This window comes from Elgaria multicarinata, chromosome 9 (assembly GCF_023053635.1).
Source record: "Elgaria multicarinata webbii isolate HBS135686 ecotype San Diego chromosome 9, rElgMul1.1.pri, whole genome shotgun sequence".
Classification (NCBI taxonomy): Eukaryota; Metazoa; Chordata; class Lepidosauria; order Squamata; family Anguidae; genus Elgaria; species Elgaria multicarinata.
In genome coordinates, this window is record NC_086179.1 from 55733394 (window position 1) to 55754758 (window position 21365).

Sequence of the window (21365 nt, forward strand, 5' to 3'; positions counted from 1 at the left end):
CCATTCTTCAGAAACATTGGAATTTGTGTAAAAGCCGGTCAGACTATTTGGCCATCTAATCCAATATGGTTTGCTCTGACTGGTAGCAGCTTTCCAGGGACTCAGCCAGATGGCTTATGCCTGTTACATGATTGTTTTTTAAATGGAGATGGCAGGGATTGAATGGAGATGGCTGGGACCTTCGGCATGTACTCTGCCACTGAGCTATAATCAGATGAGCCTACATTCTGGCAGTAAAGATGCCCCAATTCAACATTAAAACAAACTTGCATGCTATCCTGGAGATAGGAAGCTGACCATCAGGATAGGATTCCAAAGGCTGGCCTATTTTAGGCATCTGTTTAAACAATTGCCAGCATCACAGAGCTTAGCAAAGTATGTGTGAGCGACCCAGCTTAAGTCTGTGAACTCAAAGGTCTCAAATGCTGGTCCTGTTGATTTGAGCGCCTTTTATTGTATTTCTTTCTTTCACATGGAAACATGATTTATAGCCTTGCTGGAATTATCCTGCACTGATGGTCTAGCTAAAACCCTCATAACTTCTCATGGCAAACGTCCATGCTAATAATAATTAGGACAAATTAGAGGATGTCTTTGAATGGGTAAACACCAGCTGGTTGAGCAATTCGTTTGAGGTTTTGCTCATTGCTTCCTTTCCTCCTGGATAATCACCAAGGCTTGGCAAGAAATTCAGGTAAATGAGCCAGCCTGCATAGACACTGCCATCGTGTTTAGTCGTGCTGCAGAAGCAACCATACTGTGTGCATATGCCCTTGTGAGCACCTCCCAGAAGACACTGCCTGTGTGCCACTTGATTGCTGCCATCCTGAGTCTGGCTTTGTATGTAAGTGGCAATCAGAATAGTCGTGGACACGTTCGCCAGCGCAGGACAGTTTAGTCATAGGGGACTGACTTCTGAAACCAGACCAGTAGCAAATTGTACTGCAGGATAGGCATGTGCTTGTAGAGTCCTATTCAGTGTGTTGAACAGACGATTTCATCCAGTATGTATTTCAAAGCAAATTGACCTGATTTGCACCTCTCCCAAAATATATACAGATTGGAACATAGTTTTTCTTCAAATTTTGCACTTTTCCAAATTTTCCAGTATAGTTCTTGGCTCAACATTGTATCAAAATATATAAAAAATGATTATTTTAGGATTAAATGCATTCCAAAATGTATACTTTGAGCGTGAGAAAGTTTATTTTGTGAGAAAATGCATTAAAACAGACATTTGAATGAATACATGCAAAACAGACCTAGACCAGAAACAGTCTGATCCATCCATCTGTAGTTGAAGAATTATTTCTAAAGCAGCTCAGCACTCCATCAGTAATTCATTCAAGCCTCTCTCTTGTGACTGTCATACATAGACGACCCTACAGCAGAGAGATACAAAACATGATCTTATCACTGTCTTAACCTCTTGCCACTACATCATATGCTTTGAAGTCAATAGGAAAACATGGCTATTAGAGACCTTTCATCCAAAACACTGAGACTTCCCAGTCAATTCATAGTGTCACTGCTGTTCACATTTTTCATTGTTGCCACATTGATGTAACTTCAGTCTAGAGTAACAAAATAATGAACATTCAGTCCTTCAACATCAAACACATGCCAGAGTATAATACTGAAAATCCAATAAAACATAGTGGAGATTTTTAAGATAGAGAAAGTGACGTTTTGTGTGATCAGGAAAGTCAGAAAAAGATAGTTGCTTTCCAGGAATATGTAGACTATTTGGATTTATATATATGTAGACTATTATCAATCTATTACACATTGCCCAGAGATCTACCAGTAGATCCTGATCTGCCTTCTGCCTATCCCTGCTTTAGATAGCTATATGATTCATGCATGGCATGACAGTACTTGGCATTTTCATCCTGCTACCTTGGTGCAATGTCAACAAATGACTGATTCTTTCATAGGGAAGAATTCTAGCATTGAAGACTAGTGTGCGGATTTACTGAGAGTAATAGCAGTTAATTAAATGTTATTCCAGCAGGGGGAGGCAACTAAAGTGCTCCTGGACACCTTTCTTAGTACCCACCAAGATACCCTATCCTCCCAGTCTAAAAACAAAAAAACATTTTTAATCAGGAACTGGGATTGTTGTGAAATAGGTTTCAGAATTAATTTTGCCACTAAAAGAAATGATACAAAGTTCAATAACTGTTTGATTGTATCATTTCTTTTAGTGGCAAAATTAATTCTGCATTAAAAGTATATGCCTTGAAAACAGTACACAGAGCCGTATTGTATCATTGTATAGAATAGTCGACCATACAGTAATTAATACATCATGTGCTAAATGACAAATAAAACTTTGGTCTATTTTGGTCAAAAAAGCTTATTCTTACTCAAATTAGTACTAGAGTTCATTTTTAAAACTTCTTTTTTTCGAATTAGAATAGATTTAGGCAAATGCCTAAGTACATTTTGACTCTAATCCTATATGCCTGAATAGAGTAGAGAAAACTGCTGACACCATAAATAACCTGGGCATGGCTTTGCAAAAATCTCTTTAACTGAATGTAATCATGGCAGATTGATGATAATTTGAAGTTTGCTTAAATTACAGAGAAAAGAATATTGGAAGGCTTTTTATGCACACAATTGTTTTGTTAAGTGAGGAAATTATTGACTTAAAGATGGTGATAAATAACTTCCTTGCTGGCTGCTCTAAAAGCCTTATCCAGTTCTCAAGACCTACTTGTAATTTGGCTGCACTCTGGGGATCTTGCCAAGGCCGAATCTTTTTAGCCTACCTCTTGCGCCCAGGGCTATATGCAGTAATGGAACCACAATTGCTTTTGCTCTGCCTGGTCTATTTATCTGCAGCTCAATCGGCTCCGATTTGCTCTCCTACTGTCTTACTTATGGGAGAGAAATACTAAAATATGAAACCCGATTCTTATAGGAAAAGCTAGCAAAGACTCATGCCAATATTCATAGCAAAAAGATTTTCTCCTATGCTAGACTATGTGGAATGTTTATGAACATTCTAGCTACTGAGGGGAAGGTTCGGATGCAGAGTTAAAATAAGGGTTTGTCCATACCTGCACGGTCATTACTTGATGATTACAGGATCAAGTGATGACTTACATGTGTGTAGCAATCATCACAGATCGATCACTGTAGAAATATCACTTAGCCCTAACTCAAAAACAATAATTTCCAGTTGAGACAATTCCTACTTTCATCAACTTCAATTTCATTAATGAAACATGGACTAAGATTTATGCATGTGAGATTCAGTGTTCGGTGGAGATGCTGTGCGGAATAGCAGAAGGGTGATTGAACTGGTGGGAAAGCCTCACATGGGGCTACGCTGCTGGTCTCTAGTCAATAGTGAAATAATTACATGTCTTATGCCATTCATCATTCAGATTGTATCATGACCCAGTTACCAGCAATGAATTGAACACTGACACAGAAGAATAGGAACCAGCTGAGTTGGGAGAACGAGCAGCACAGACTTAAGAAAAGCTGGGTCAGAGCCATGACACAAAATCCAGCAATCAGGACCCCCAGTGACTTCAACTTGCTAGCCAGATGCCAGAAGGGGCCAGCATCCTCACCCTTAAGGGCCTTCTGCTCCACTGAGGGAGAACCAGCCGAATGCCAAGCTATAGGCCAAAGGGCTGTCTCTTTAAGGCTCTCCATTCTTCAGGAAGAGGGTGGGGAGGTAGATGGGTAGTCAGACCCAGGGACTCAGCTAGCACCAAGCACTACGGTTAATGCCAAAGCACCAAGAATATGTTGTGACCTTAGGACCTGTCCAGGGTACTGAAGGACCTCCCTTCCTAATCACTCCTGTTTCCAGATTCAGTTATTAACTGTTGAGGGGAGACAGAATCTCTGCCTCTTGCTATCCACCCCAGGTCCAGGCTACTGCCAGATCTGCTTTCTCCAGTGCCTGTTTACACTTCCCTGTGCCTGTTTGCATTCTCTTTCCCTCCTTATTGTTTACTACAACTTTATTAGATTGTAAGCCTATGCGGCAGGGTCTTGCTATTTACTGTGTAATCTGTACAGCACCATGTACATTGATGGTGCTATATAAATAAATAAATAATAATAATAATAATAATAATAATAATAATCAGATTCCTCCATAGTCTCAGGCTTGCCTCTGCTGGACAGATTGGACTTGTGCCCAGATCTCAGTTCCAATGCTTCAGGCTTTGGACTGAGCTGGTTCTTTTATACATGCTGATTTACCTCTTCCAACAATTTCAAAACTTTATACGGAACAATACCTAGGCATTTATGAGCACATGTCTTATAAATTTTAGATGCTGTCATTTAATAGGGAATGGTTGTGTCCATGAGCAATAAATTGTGTGAGGATGAAGACTAACGCAACATCATTCCCTTCCTACATGCCTGGCCTCATTATTTTTACCGTTTGATCTTAAAGAGTTCTCAAGCACTTTTGGTTGTAAGGAGAGTATGAAAAGTCATATCAAATAGGTAAGGTGAAATGTTTTATTAGATCAATCTTTTTGGTGAAAAATATTCACATAGTGTAATAGGTAAACCACATTTATTTAAGGCATAAGCCACAACAAGCAAAAATGAAGCACATAAAGCAATATAATATAAAATATAGACTAGCATGGGCATCAAACCAGTTTATAATCTGCTGGTAGACTATCAGTGAGATGACATTGACGTTGACATTGACAGTGACAGTTCATAGCAGCTAAGGAAAAATTTGCTATTGTCAGTTACTGCTAGCATCATCATCATCATCATTATTATTATTATTATTATTATTATTATTATTATTATTATTTATATAGCACCATCAATGTACATGGTGCTGTACAGATTACACAGTAAATAGCAAGACCCTGCCACATAGGCTTACAATCTAATAAAGTTGTAGTAAACAATAAGGAGGGAAAGAGAATGCAAACAGGCACAGGGAAGTGTAAACAGGCACCGGGTAGGGTGAAGCTGACAGTGTAGGGTCAGAACAAACTCAATATTTAAAAGCTATAGGGAAAAGAAAAGTTTTTAGCTGACTTTTAAAAGCTGTGATTGAGTTGGTAGTTCTCAAGTGTTCTGGAAGAGCGTTCCAGGCGTAAGGGGCAGCAGAAGAAAAAGGACGAAGCCGAGTAAGGGAGGTAGAGGCCCTTGGGCAGGCGAGAAGCATGGCATCAGAGGAGCGGAGAGCACGAGCGGGGCAATAGTGTGAGATGAGAGAGGAGAGATAGGCAGGAGCTAGACCGTGAAAAGCTTTGAAGGTCAACAGGAGAAGTTTATATTGGATTCTGGAGTGAATTGGAAGCCAATGAAGAGATTTCAGAAGTGGAGTGACCCTCTCCAGTAATTGGGCAAGAAACTTTTGTGATGGCTTCTCAGAGATAAGGCAATGAAATACATAATGTTGTCAGTTTTGATCTGTATTGGCTCCAAAAATAGAGAAATGCAAATTGAAATGTTGTTATGAAAGCATCCCTCTAGAACAGATGATGGCATCTGTTGGGTCCTCAGCTTTCCTTAAATAAAAGTAAAGATTCATGCATCATTAAGTTTTATTTAAACATCCCATGGGTAAAATCCAATGTAAGTCCTACTTAGAGTAGACCCATTGAAATTAATCGGATAACGTATCAGTGCCCACCCCTTTTATACTGTCCATTTCCTTTCCTCTTCTAAAATCATTATTTGCCTGTTTGACCCTCTCTTCTTTAAATGAAATACTCAACTTGTCCAACATGACAAATCCCTCTTGGCCACAGTGGTACAGGCACTATCAACCTTAAGACTGGATTACAGCAATGTACTCTATGTAGGGCTTCCCTTAAGGCTGCTCCAGAAGCTGGAGCTACTGCAGAATGCAGCAGCTCTGCTGTTGTCAGGAGCTGCCCTATTTCAGCATGCAGCTCCTTTGCTGAGGAAATTGCATGGGCTCCTTATTCGCTACCTGGCCAGGTTTAAAGTTTTGGTACTAAACAACTTGGGACTAGGTTATCTGAGAGAGCACCTCTTCCCTCATCAACCTTCTTGGTCATTGAGGTCATCAGGGGGCATGTCTTGGTGGTTCCTCATGGACATATGATCCAATTGGAATCTACCTGAAGAAGAGCCTTCAGTGTGGAGGCTGCCTTTCTGTGGAACTCCCTGTCTCTGAAGGTCAGGCAGGCACCAACACTGTGTAGTTTCCAGCACCTCTTGAAAGCACCTTTATTTCAGGAAGCCTTCCTTGGCTGCACGGCCATGGGTTTTTATCAGTATTCTGTTTTTTAAAAATAATAATCTTTGATATGGAGTTTTATTCTTTTATCTCCTTATATTTTTTATCTTTTATTATTCACCTCTCCAGAATCTGTCTAGATGTGGAGCGGTATATAAATGTTATAAATAATAATAATAATAATAATAATAATAATAATAATGCATTTGCTGTTTAGGACTATATGGTTTTGCACAGCCTTCCCCAACCTGCTGCCCTCTGGATGTTTTGGGCAAATCTTCCTGACCATCAGATTGGTCCCAACATTCCTCCTAGCGTTCTTGACCATGGACCATGCTGCTGGGGTAGATGGGAGTTGAAGTCCAAAACATCTGAAGTGCACCAGGTTGGGAAAAGCTTTTTTTGCAAGTCCCTCCCACCCTGGATAGTAAATGTTTGTATTATATGTGCTACTGCAACAAGTGTGACGTTTCCGGCACATGTTTGCTACCTTAGACTTAACTGACAGTTAGACATGTTGAAAGGCCAAAGTACTTGCTTCAGTATGATTTTAGTTATATCTGAAAATCTATATAACCTTACAAAGAAGAAGTCTGTAAAAATTATTTAAGTGAATGTTTATACAATGTTTAGACAAATAATACAATACACGATTAATAAAACATATAGCACTTAAATTGTTAACATATGGCAATAAATACATCTATCCCAAAAAAAGAACAAATATGTGCAATAAAAACCAACCTATAGATCTGTGAACCAATGCATAGTTTTTTTTAAAAAAAAAACTCCTCCACATTTGGTATATTGGTGATCAAAATATTGAGCAGGTTAGGTTGTACTTATTTGTGGGTTGTAGTTATTTTTCCTCTGAAGCTAGAAAATGGAACATACAGGCTGAACAATCAGTTAACAGAATCCTGAAGTTTTAGAAGTACAAAGTGGGAAAACAAATGTTTCCAACCCTCAAAACAATATAGGGCAAATTTCACTCCCAGTGATATGTAGTGCCAAGGGACCATAATGCCTCAGCTAAACTAAAATGATCTCAAAATAAGATTCTTAGATTTATGTTGTTTGTCCCAAAAGAACGCCAATGGTGCTTCACACAAAAACAGGAATGTTGCCTTTGATATTGATGGTTTATTGCTGTATTTTAATCTACTGGATCAAACTTTATGACAGATGCTGAGAGATTGCTTGAACTTTGTCTGAAGGAGTAGAGTTCCACTAGCTTAACGCACCTCTGGCTTATGCAATCCTTCAGGCTTTCTTAGGCCTACTTCCTTGGCATGAAATCTGTAGTGGCCCAAGCAGTATTTAAAAACAGATTGATAGAGGTGTTGGATCAGACTGACCTGCCTATGATTCCAGAGGTTAGTTCAGCCTCCTGGTATCATTTGATTAAATTTAACCACAACTAGGACAGTAATTTAACAGATCTTACTGAGTTTCCCATCAGGATAGCTAAGATCCTCTTACAGCTTCACCAGATGCCCGTGGCTCTATTTGACGGTCATTTTAGAAATATATTGTGTATCATCTGAGGCACTGTATTTGACGGGAGGGTGTAGCTGAAGAGATATTTCTTGCTGACCTGCTCTATTTACAAGGAGGTAAGCCATAATTTTTAGCGCCTGTTTTGCACATTTCCTATAGGTGAAATCAACAACAAAGTGAATTTGTTTGATAATGCTAACAGGAATATTACAGGAAAGATTTCAAATAAGCACACACAGCAGATTGTTTTAATGACTATGTTTATATTTTGTTTAGCATTTGTTTTTTATTAATTTATTTATTACATTTCTATACTGCCCAATAGCTGAGGAAGAATTGGATTGCTACAAGAAATTAAAAGTTCTTCAGGTTTGCTAATAAGCGAGATCATTAACTCCATTTATTGTGTTTATTAAGTGCATTAATCCTCATCTTTAAGTTTTTGACAGGCAAAGATCAAATCATTCTCATTTCATTTATTATATATAATACACATACCTATTCTGTATTGCTGTTTTTTAATTAGTAATGAAATATAGCCCAGTTCCAAAACGTATTTGTACAAGCAACAAAAATGATACTTTTTCTTTGCATACAACCCATCTATTTTCTAACCTTGAAGGAAGTCATATTTCTTATGCATATTTTTTTCTGATGGAAGACCATTTCCTATTAACCATTAGTTGTGATCAGCCATTTGGGAACTTGATCTAAACATAAGGGAATATAGTAATGCAATAATGTAGGTAGTGGGTAAATGTAAGCACATCTGGCTGAAGGTTCCTTGTTCTCTCCTATTCTCTGTAGCACGCTGTAATCAGATGCTATGACATTAACTATAAACTTTCTTAACTACATGCTGATGATATGCAGTCACAGAAACCACCATCCATTCGGAGGTGAGCCTAATTATTTGAAAGTAATCGTATACGTAATGTGAGAGCCCCATGGTTCAATGGCTCATAGGAGGCAGCCAAATGAATGGTAGAGCTTCAGTTTCCCCGAATGATCTGACGTCATTAGATATGATGACTCAGTGCAGGATGACTTCAGCCATGTGAGAATCCATCCATATGGTAATGCTAAATTTTGTGAACTTCCACTTTCCACATTTTCAAAGGGTTGTAGAGGCTTGGGGGAAATTGCCAGAGGAAATTCCAATAGAAATCCAATAAAGACAATGTATTCAGATCTGCAGATTTTGAATTATTCTGAGAAAGTATTAGATTTTGGTCTGTGGTGTCATAGTTGGAGAGGTTTAAATAAACTTCAACTGTTACAGGATTGGACTAAATCATTATACTTGGGTTCTGTTTTTGTATTATTGTTGCTTTTGTATTATTGTTAATAATTTGCTTTCATGAGCTTCTCCTTATTAAGGTTTTAATTTTTACATTGCTGTTCTAATGGTAATTAACTTGCTTCTCTGAGATTTTTAAAGACACTGTATATATGCTGTTTTAAAGCTGGCGAAAGAGTAAATTTATCTTTTAAATTCTAGAGGCATTCCTTTGAAAAGATTGTGAATATAAAACCTAATAAGAACAGAAGATACTTGTTGTAGCAGATGTTATGTTATGTTTGCATACTTCAGCACATGATATTTATTCACTACATTTATGGGCATTGGCCTTTTTAATATGAATTAAGCATCATAGCAGGAAGGACAAATGTGAGCCCTTCTCTTCTGATCCAGGTCTCCTGGCCTTTGAATACTCAGCAACTTGTACTGTGGCACACCTCTGTGTCGATAGTAATTGCCTCTAGAAGGATGTAGTGTATTTGTGCATTGATGGCTTTACCTACCTTGTAGCAGTCAAGTCAAAGAAAGGTTAATGTGAACCTTCATGTATTTATCAAAGGTTCTCCTTTTAAGATAATCACTTAGCTCCACATTCCGAACTTCATCATGCATTCATTCATTCATTCAGATCAATAGAAATCTCTCATTGACTTCAGTGACAGAGAATAAAGAAAACCCCTTCAATGCTTCTTTTCATCACAACACTGCTATACTGTACTATATGTGGGTATGAAGATACATACAGTACAATACAAGTTAATGTGCAACAAAAAGCTTTTGCTAATTTCCTGTTTTCATTAAATGCGGTTCAGCTTCAGAATCTGCTTTCAGAATATTGCTTTCAGAATATTGAGTACTGATATAGAAGAGCCGTTTATCTTCTTTTTACTTTTCTGTTTTGTTTTGTAAATAAACTTTTAAAAATACTGTCACTACTATCCACATGGTTGTTCTTACAGGACTCTACTATATTCATCCATCATACTTGATTCCCACAAAATGCACAGTTACATCTGTACACAACTCTCCTCTATTTTCCACTGGGCAACTCAGCAAACCTAGGAAACTGTGGGCAGTGCATGGATGGTGCAGATCACCAGGGAATGGGGGAGATAAAGAGAATCATAAAGCTTCTTCCGACGAGCGTTTTACTGCCTCTCACGCATCTTCCACCCTTTCTGGCCTTTGTTGCGCAGCATTCTACATCTAGGAAATAGAAACCAAAGGCACAGTTACAAGATGGGGGATACTTGGCTCAGCAATACTACAAATGAGAAGGATCTTGGAATTGTTGTAGATTGCTAGCTGAATATGAGCCAATAGTGCGATGTGGCTGCAAGAAAGGCAAATGCTATATTGGGCTGCATTAATAGACGTATAGTTTCCAAATCGCGTGAGGTACTGGTTTCTCTCTATTCAGCCCTGGTTTGGTCTCATCTAGGGTATTGCGTCCAGTTCTGGGCTCCACAATTCAAGAAGGACGCAGACAAGCTGGAGCGTGTTCAGAGGAGGGCAACCGGGATGATCAGGGGTCTGGAAACAAAGCCCTATGAAGAGAGGCTGAAACAACTGGGCATGTTTAGCTTGGAGAAGAGAAGATTGTGGGGGGACATGATAGCAGTCTTCAAATACTTAAAAGGTTGTCACACAGAGGAGGGCCAGGATCTCTTCTCGATCCTCCCGGAGTGCAGGACACAGAATAACAGTCTCAGGTTACAGGAAGCCATATTCCGGCTGGACATCAGGAAAAACTTTCTGACTGTTAGAGCAGTATGACAATGGAACCATTTACCTAGGGAGGTTGTGGGCTCTCCCACACTAGAGGCATTCAAGAGGCAGCTGGACAGCCATCTGTCAGGGATGCTTTAGGGTGGATTCCTGCATTGAGCAGGGGGTTGGACTCAATGGCCTTGTAGGCCCTTTCCAACTCTGCTATTCTATGATTCTGTGAAAAAAACCCAGAAAAAGTCCAGTTGCTGCTCTCTTCTACTGGACTGAATGGGCCTAATTACTTCCTGTCTTCATGAAGTGATGTCGGAGCGACGGCAGAGAAGCAACAGGAGCCACGCATTTCGACCTAAATGTGATGGGGCTAGTTGGGTCATGTTGGCTTCCTGCACTTTATATAAGCTCTGAAAATGAATCTTATATAAAGACATATGAAAAGTTAACATGGCAGAATGAATACAGAAGAATTTTTCAATGCTTGCTAGAGCAGGAATTTTTTACTCTGAAAATTTACTAAACGATACTATGCTGAGAAATTAAAGAACTGTTAGGTGGCAAGGGGTGAGAATGTGCACCATATGCCTGTTCTTTCCTCCCTCTTTTTTTCTTGTAATCCTACTAATATTTTTTTTAAAAAAAAAACACCCACATCTTTACAAAATTAAGATTATTACAAAATTGTTAATCAGAGACAGCCTTTTCCCTGTTTGCCACCAGTATGAAATGAGTCAAGAGGAATTAGAAATTGATCCCATCTAATGACATGCAACTCCCTTCTGCACACCCTGTTTCTCATGTGATAAGTAGTACAATAGCTAGTCATAGTTATAACCTTATCACGCTAACGCAGGACCCTTTAATTGGAAGCAAGCTGTGTCATGATAAAGCTTATCGCTTGATAGCTAGCACATCACGCTAGTCATGTGAGTTGGTCCTGAGCTGGCCTAACATGACAGGATCTTGGTAGTTTACAGATGCAGCTGCCATATCACAAATTAACTGCAATGTATTTATGAAGCAGACATGACAAATCAGAATTCCACAGGCAATGGAGATGTTTGGCTGAGTAGAATTTTTCCATGATAACCATAGGAAGGTCCAGGTCCAAAGCAGACATATCTCCTGCACTTTTAACAGTTAAAAATGGGAATTCTGGCGGTGGCAGCAACAGCCTGTCACACTGCAATTCCTCTTTTACAGAAGTATTAAAGATATAGCATCCTTGCCCTCCTTTCAATCACCTGGTCAACCCTTTTTATAATGTCAATCAATCCTATACAACTTGGTAGTACAATGGCATGAAACTTTTATTAATTTTATTTAAAAAATTAGAATGGCAGAAAACAAGATCCTTTGGAATTGTATGGAAAACTATGTGTTGCTGTTCATTTTCTGTTTTAATGAATGGATTATTGCCTACTTCAGCATAAAAGCAGAACCAAAGGTTTTAGCTGTTGCTGAAATAAATCAAAGTTCAGTCAAAGATATTAAAAGTGATGTGAACAGGCGGAATACACTTCCATTTAACTGTGCCACAGGAAAATGGCTGTAATAAAGATGGTAATAAAATAGAATGTCTCTACATTTTACAAATGAAGTTCTTTGCATTCAAGCTTCACTTGTATCTTGTATTATAAACAAATATTATTGGTGCAGGTTTTCCTTCACAAAAATATTCTGAAATGTAAGTACTTTGTGAAAACCTTTCCTATCTGTAAAACTCTATTGGTGATAGCTTTTCTTTTTTTGTTGTAATTATTTTTTTATTTTAAATCACATCCAACTTACAAACACACAGTACAAAAGAAAGAGAGAGAGAAACATACAAAGAAATAAAAGACACAAAACACATAAAAAACATTCAAAATTAAGATAGACTTCCGATTTTCTCCACAGCAAAAATATGTAACCATATCTTTTCATACTCTATAATTACAAAAAACAAATTTCTCCTCTTTATCTTAAAATTTTATTCTTAATCATTGAATCCACAGATGAACAAGTCATTTTTCTAGTCCCTGCAAAAAGTCTACAAGAGGTTTCCATAGTCAAAAATGTAACTGTTGACTTTTCTCTAATTATTGATGTAAGTTTTGCCATTCCCGCAGTTCTACCATCTTCAATAGCCATTCATCCATCGTAAGCAATATTGAGTCTTTCCATTTTTGTGCATATAATAATCTCGCTGCCGTTATCACGTATAAGAATAAAGTCCCATAGTTCTTTTTCATCTGCTCATCCATTAAACCCAAAAGGAAGTATTCCGGCTTCAGTTGTATATTGTTCTTTAATATCTTCTGAATTAAAGAATGAATTTGTATCCAAAAGCTTTTTGCCTTTTTACATGTCCACCATACAGCTGATTAATTGTCTCAACCATGTAACAACAGCTGACCAATACTTGCTTTGTTCCTTTAGAGAACTTACAAAAAAAAGCTCAATTAACATTGATCGAGGGGGAGGCCTTTTATCTCTGGGATTTGCTAACTATCATATTTAGTCTCAATGGATATGACATAGCTACTGTCCCCTCTAATTTGGGGTATTATGTTCTTAAATCTAAATGTCGATGCATCTCTCTCCCCTCCCCCCCAATACACTTATCAATTTTGCACTTATGTTGAACTTTGGCTGTGTTTTTGCCATCAATAGTTTTGGCCAGGAAAATAAACTGGGAGTATTTTTTTTATTCCTCTTTATCTCTTCATTGTATTAACTATTTCTAATCACCAGCCTCTTATTTCTATTCTTCTGATGCTTGGCTTATTTCTCTCTCTCTCTCTCTCTCTCTCTCTCACACACACACACACACACACACACACACACACACACAAACACACATTCTGTCCACATCTCTCCCTTCTTTCCCATGCTTTACTTGGCATCCTTACTCTTTCCAATCTTCAAATAGTACATCTCTTAGAGCCCAATCTCCATGTTGAGCTCCTACTTAAGCCGTTTTACTGCAGATGTTGCATAAGCAAATCAGCGATAAACCAAGAAGGATAATTAGTGATTTTCTTTATCTCTTTCAAGACCTTATTATGATGCTCTTTTTGTTGCCTTTATTTTTTTAACATTTCAAAATCAAATAAAATTTCAGGGAGGGGAATAGAAAAAAAATGTTGCCTATTTATTTAACCACCTTATCTGCTAAAGAGTCTGCTCTGAAAGTGATCTATTGGAGATAATAGGAAAAAGTGGTCTCTAAGCACAGCCTGTCAGAATATTAAAAAATGTATTGTACTTTAAGGGTGTACTTCTATACAGAAAAAAGAATATATGGCTGAGGAATGTTAAGAGTTGTAAGTCTTTTTTCTGTCTAAACACACATAGGAGTGTACTCAGAATTGATGTTTACAGACAGATCCTTAGAATTATCTGGATTTTATAGTGCTGAAAAGGTTCCTGTCCTACTGTTTTCTTAGTTGCCTATTGATGGAACATAGGTTTTTTTTTAATGCAAACTTTCCTTACTGCATGTTAGCTCATTATACTTTTTGGTGTTCTAATATGATAATCACTGCCATTTCTTGGTTAATTTTATAAAAATTTAGAAGAAAGCAGTTCTCAGTATTAAGTGCTTTGTGGGCAATTGCCATTAGTTCATTATGCATACAGTAAACCTCTGAGGACAAGAGAAGCTTCTGATTAGTAAATCCAGAGTACAGGTTAGAAATGTGAAAACTCCTGGGTTATAGATTCCCTCTTCCCCTTCCCCCCCCCCCCCAAATTGGCAAACGTCTTTAAACATCTTTAAATGGTAAATCCTCCTGCATTTAAAATACTGGTGGACTGCTGGGATCTTTCTTTAAAATTTCTGAGATTCAGCACATTTTAATGTAAACCAGCATTTGACTTTGAAATGGCATAATCTCAGGTTTAATTTTGAAGCAACCTTTCTCTGAATCGTTACTTAGTAGAAACATTCACTGCAGTTCCAATTCAAAATGTGACGTACTATTTTTAAATCTTTGAATTTAGTTTAATCTGGCTCTGAGAGATGATCAAATCTCAATTGGCGAAGTGTCAGATCCATGCAGTAAATACTCCTAATTTAAGATTCCTTCTTGTGTTTCCCCACCCCCACTTTTCTGTATACTGTTATCACTCTTAGAAAGTTAGAACTTGCTTGTTACGTGCTTTACCTGTGCAGTGAGCATGTTTAGGACAGCCTTCCCCAACATAGAGCCATACAACTCCCATCATGCCCAGACTTCATGGCCATTGGCTGGGCATGACAAGAGTTGCATTTGAAACACATCTGGAGGGCACCAGGTTGGGAAAAGCTGCTTTAGGGCCTTCCTTTGCACAACAGCCCCTTATGCCACCTAAAAATAAGCAGACCTGGAGTAAAAGGGGCTCCTGAAGCAAAATCCAATGCAGACAGAGGGGTTCCAGTCCAAAATAAGCAATAGGAATGTCCCTGCACAGAAGCATGGAGTTCCTTAGGGACAGGACCATTTCATTCCCTGCCCCAATTTATATTCAGTACATTGAATGATTTGTACCTTTATTGCTCCCTTTTCAAAAGTAGTAGGATTAACTTATCCATCTGTCCTAAAACACAGTTTTGTTCAAAGAACTACATTTTTAGGAGGTACGGATGCATTGATCAAGCAAGCCAACTTGTTTTAAACATAGTTAATCTAAACTAAAATAACCATGATTATTTATTTATTTCAGTATTCTGCCAGGCAACAAAGTGACATGAATTTGATGAACAAGGTAGAAAAGGCCATAACATCCCTTTAGCCTTGTGGACATATATGGGAGAGAACAGAAGCTTGTGCATTTTAATGATAACCTCTGCCAAGACATCCTTATTCTTTTATTATTCCACATCTTTCTCTCATTGACAGAAGATTACATGATGCAGCTAGCTCTGAATATAAAAATAAGTAAATATCACAGTGTGCTATGGATCAAATGATTAAGTTGACCTACTTTTCTACTCTGGTGAGTAGAGCTTAATGTGCGCAGCCAATCTTGTCCATATTTACTCAGAAAAGTCCCACTGACAACAGGACTTACTCCCACAAAAGTGTGCATAGAACTGCAGCCTTCACTGGGGAATTTCTAATGCTTCCCTAGAGCAGCTTTAATGAACTAACAGGTGCAGCTGTTCACTCCACTTTAAACGAAAAGCATTGTAAAAGAAGTTTGAGAAAGAAATTTAATGAGTCTGCATTATGAGAGGGAATGTCAAGGACACCAAGACTCAATTTCTATTCTCATTGCTTCGAAAATGTGTTGTAAAAGGAGGGCGTGCAAAAAGAAGGGTACAAGAAAAGCCACCTTGACAAATCCTGGCTGTGCAGTTCATATGTGCAGCTGAAGTTCTAACAAAAACCCACTTGCACAATGGCCATAATATTTCCTCCAAAGTCTGTTGTGTAAGAACTTGCACTTTGTTATATACTGTTTATTTATTTTTATTTTCCAAAGCAAGCTTAAGAAAGCATGCAGCACGATCTTATGGATGATTACTTTGGAGGCAGTCCTACTGTCTTCAACGGAGTTTACTCCCTAGTGAGCATATTTAGGATAACAGCAAGAATAGCCTAGGTCTAAAGAGCTTAAAACTTTCACTAAGGAGGGTGACTTGGGAAAAAGAGAATGTGGGGTACTAAGCTCTCTAGCCATTGGTGCTCTCTAGCCATCTGTATGCACAACAGTGTAGGGGTGGTAAGTTGCAATAGATGTCATGTGTAAAGATGCTGTTAACAACTGCTAATGCATTTTCTGGTAGTAGTGCCCCTTTATGTATGAAGCATTTTTTTTCCTCCAGTGCTTTGCATTGGCCAGTTCAGAATCTACCTGAACAGTTTGGTTAGAATAGTGGCTCAGCAATCCTATCCTTGCTTAGCTTTCTGGGATAAAATGGAGATCTTAGAGTCAAGGTGTGTGAGGCATAACCCCAAAATAGCAGGGCAACTGGCCTTCTCAATAACAGTGTCATACGCTGCAACACTTCATTATTATTTATTTATTTATATAGCACCATCAATGTACATGGTGCTGTACTTCACAGCTAAACACGGGAGCGCTCTTGTGTACTGCATAATAAGGATCACTTTTCTGAAACACACTGTGCCAGGGCCAGTGCATGACATTTGCAGCCTGAGTAGAAGGAGGAAACAGCCCCTGGACTAATGTTTGAATCTTACCTGAACATTGGTGGTGGGACGTCATCATCCACATCCACCATACTAAAGGGTATCAGGATAGCTTGGGCTGAGGGAGGCCTAGGGAAAGCTGTGTGGCAGAAACATCTCTGTCTTCCAACCCCTCACCAGTGCTCCCCAAACCCTAGCATATGCTGCCTGAGAGAGTGCCTTGCTCTGCCTAATGGCAGGGCCGGTCCTGCATTACATTGACACTTATTGCACATTGCTGAATTCTCCTCTATGCCTGCTGTTCATTAAATTGACCACAACATTTCCAACTCCCAAGTGGTCAGCTACATTTATTATCTATTTAGGCAATTATGAGGAAGGAATGGAAAAGAAGCAGTTTTGCACTGATACTTTGTGTCAATGTGTGTGCATTTACACACATGTACATAAGAATCAAGAAGCATCTGTCTCCCACTCTAGGCTACAATCCTACACATACTTATTAAACAGCAAGCTGCATTTTGCTCCATGGAATTTAAGTCTAAGGAAATGTATGCTGCTGGAGGTCCAGCATTTCCCCCAAAGAAAAATTGGGACAGGTATCAGAAAATAGGGACCCTCCCTGATAAATGGGACCTGTTGGTGTGCATGTGGCATTGGGGTAGTATGTGACTGCATTAACAACTCAACAAATTACTGGGGGGAAGAATCTTAACTTTTATTTACAAGGCGAGCCATAATGTCTGCAGACAATTCAAGCATTCAGTGACTAATCCTTACAACACAGAGAAATACAAATATTATTCAAAATCTCATCGAATAATATGTAGACTGTGTATCTTTTCTGATAAGTATTTGATACTTTTGCAGACTAATCTTATTACAAGAAAAGTTCCATAGCTTTTCTTCCTAGGGCACTCTACAACAGTTTGCATTTCTTAAGCCATTTTACAATATTTCTGTCACATAATTACAGCTTCTGATTCATCCACATTGTGAGATCTTCAGACAAAGGTCTTGCAAACCGGCAGTGTGGTACTAAGCATATTTTGACTTAAGTGGCATTTACTCCCTAGTAAGGGCAGCAACCTAAGAGCCAGATCCTATGCTCTACATTACCTGCATCATTTTATTTATTTATTTATTTATTTATTTATTTATTTATTACATTTCTCAAGCTGTCTGGGCGGTTTATAAGACAAAGCTTAAAATTATAAAATGCAATAACATAATAACACATAATACAAAATAAGTTTCAGAATAAAACCAAAGTAGAAACAATGACAAAAGCTAGCAGCAGTGCAAAGTTCTAAAAACACATGAGCACAATTTTTACAACTAAAGGGCTAAAAATCCTGGAAAAATAAAAAAGTGCTGAAAAGACCACAATGTAATTGCCAGGTGAGCCTCTCTGGAGAGGGTATTCTACAACCAGAGAGCCTCCACTGAAAAGGCCCTCTCCTTTATAACCACCTGCCTCACCCCATTCAACAGGAGTTCCTGGAGCATGATCTTAAGGTCTGGGCAACTTGATGTTGTGCAGACTTTATACTGTTAGTTTTACCCTACCCTGTGCCTGCTTACCCTACCCTGTGCCTGTTTGCATTCTCTTCCCCTCTTTATTGTTTTACTATGATTTTATTAGATTGTAAGCCTATGCGGCAGAGTCTTGCTATTTACTGTTTTACTCTGTACAGCACCATGTACATTGATGGTGCTATATAAATAAATAAATAATAATAATAATAATAATAATAATAATAATAATAATAATAATAATAATAATATAGAAGGAGATGATCCTTCATAAGGGTATATCTTACCTCCTTCTTCTGGCATTATGAGTTGCCCCTGCACTCCATATTGCCCTACTTGCTTTGTACAGTATGATATTTGCTGTTTCCCCATTAGTGGCTACGTTGCCATCTTCCATGCACTGGCATAATAAGTAAGATAGCCATGAGTTCTACTTTACAAAGGACAGAACTCTGTTTGAAGGAGTCCTCTATTTTAAGGGCTGTTCAGTCCAAGTCCTGTGTAAAGATCAATGACCATAAAAAGGGAGAGTCAGATGGAGCCTTGAAGTTGCCCATCAAAAGTTAGCACATCGACAGCAGACGGTTACTTGGGTCACAGTCTCCCCACTATGGTGAGATGTATTGTATTTCTATTTCAGTTAGAGTAATTATTTCTAAATACACACACACACACACACACACACACACACACTTAGACTATGCAACTCTTGTACAAATGCATCCTCTTTTGTCCTCTTTTGGGGAACTGCATGAGTGGCAACCCTAAATGGTAAGAAAGCCCTCCTTAAGATCAGTAGAATATGCTCCTGGGCCTGTACATGCAACACTGTAGCCTAACAGAAGAAATTGCTCTCCTGTGCCTTTTATGTAATTCTGAAAGCCATGCTTTAAATATGGATAATATGACAGCACAAAATGGGGAACCTAACCATGGGGAAATATAAAATTACCCCACATCACAGACCTTCTCAAGAATTGTATTACTGATGTCTTCATCTCTGAAACAACCAGCTCTACATGTGTTCATGGATACAAAGTGCTATACAATATGTTTCTGAAAAGTGGTATAGAATTCTTTAAATAAATAAGACGAAATAAATATAATTGCAAAAAGCAGAGATTTCATGCTGAGGTGGCCAGGTTTGATGCACTAAATATAATAGACTAGTGTTTTATAAACAGGAGCTCTCTGTTCAGTACCTGGTTTTCAATGCTGCAATCCATATCCACTTTCCTGGGAATAAGTCCTGTTGAACTCAGTGGAGTTTATTCTGAGAAGACATGTATTAGATGTGGAAAATGTTAGCAGAACTCATTTAGAACATGCAGAAAGAACCTTCAGTTGTGGAGAGGGAGAACAAATTAGCAATCAAAACTGAAAATTAGCAATCAAAACATAAAAGGGACTTTCACAGATTTAAAATGCTAAAGTTCAATGGTCACACATAGAGTCATTTAATTCAGCAATAAGTTGTGAATTGTTATCCAAATGAGTTCTATGAGAACACCATCATTTATGCCAAAGATCTATCTGTATCTAAATCTATCTAAAATCATTTCTGGGTGGTCTTTAGGGGTGGAACTCTCTTAAAATTTATTTTATTTTACAAGCTTCCATATGTTCCAGTCAAATCCAGAGTTAAGCATGCTTAGCTGTATGTTGGATTGTGGTCCTGAGGTATAAGCGCTCTCTCTCTCTCTCTCTCTCTCTGATTTGGTTCTCAGTGCTAATCCCTTATGCCTCTAAAAGCTCAAAGTTACCTTTTTAAATGCTGAAATTAGTTGTAGATCTTTTAAACTATACAAAGTACTTATAGCAAAAGCAACAAAGATTATTGTGGCACCTTAAAAGCTCACAAATGTATTATTGAATGAGCTTGTGTTGGGTTTCATTGCTTACAATTGCCAAGGTCCAGTAATAAATATTTATTCAGGCTACATTGTCTTTCATTGTGTGGGACCACTGCACCAAAAGGAAGCTAAATTAGCAAATATTTGTAGTATTATAACTTTTGAGACAACAACAGCAAGCCACTGCCACCTTTGATACTATTGAAAAGTTTTAAATTGCTAATCACTTTCTTTCAACAGAGGAATTCAAAGGCTCAACGATAGTTGAATTAATGAAGAAAGAAGGCACCACCTTGGGGCTTACCGTATCTGGTGGTATTGACAAGGATGGGAAACCCAGAGTGTCCAACCTTCGTCAAGGAGGAATTGCTGCTAGGTAAACACAAAATAATTTGGTAACTCCAAAAACTAAAACAAAAAATTTACTAAGGGTCAATCAATACCTATATGTTAGCCCAGCCTTCCCCAACTTGGTGCCCTCCAGATGTTTTGGACTACTACTCCCAGCATCCCAACTGGCAGGTGGATTCTGGGAGTTGTAGTTAAACACTGGAGGGCACCAGGTTGGGGAAGGTTAAGTTTGCCTATCTGAGTAGAAACACACAATGGAAACTTTTAATAGTAGCTTCTCCACCGCGTGCCTTCAGTACTATGAACTTGAAATATCTGTCATGTGTTCTAAGGTTATTTCAAGATAATGGATTTTCCTTTGAACCCTTTTGAAATTTAATTATTAAAGCTGAAAAATATTTCACAGTTTAAGATATAATGTAAGAAAGAAGAAAAGGCTGCTTAGTGACCTGTGTAGAGGATATTCTCCTACCAGCTGGCTAAAACAGAGTGTCAGTAAAACAAGTAATTAGAATGTAATGCAAGTGGGTCATATTGTAGCTAACTCTTTACTGGCAGTGTTTTCTACATGTGATCCAAACAGCTTAATAATGTACTCCTGAAGTGCATCTTAAATCGTATTTCACTAAATGACCAAATGGGAAAGGGGCCATGGTTCAGTGGTATAGTACACCACTGCATGCAGAAAGGCCCAGTTTAATCCCTGTCATCTCCAGTTAAAAAATATGTAAAAGACCTCTCCCTAAGATCCTGGACAG

The 21365-nt window shown here is 38.3% G+C and overlaps 1 protein-coding gene across 2 annotated transcripts in view; it reads left to right on the top strand.

Moving 5' to 3' along the window:
* The window catches only part of GRIP1 (glutamate receptor interacting protein 1), a 278909-nt gene that overhangs the window by 173179 nt on the left and 84365 nt on the right, over window positions 1–21365 (top strand). For both annotated transcript variants that reach the window (XM_063133916.1, XM_063133915.1), the window contains exon 3: window positions 20497–20632. In XM_063133916.1, coding sequence (XP_062989986.1) covers window positions 20497–20632 — 136 coding nt within the window. The remainder of the gene's footprint in view (window positions 1–20496; window positions 20633–21365) is intronic.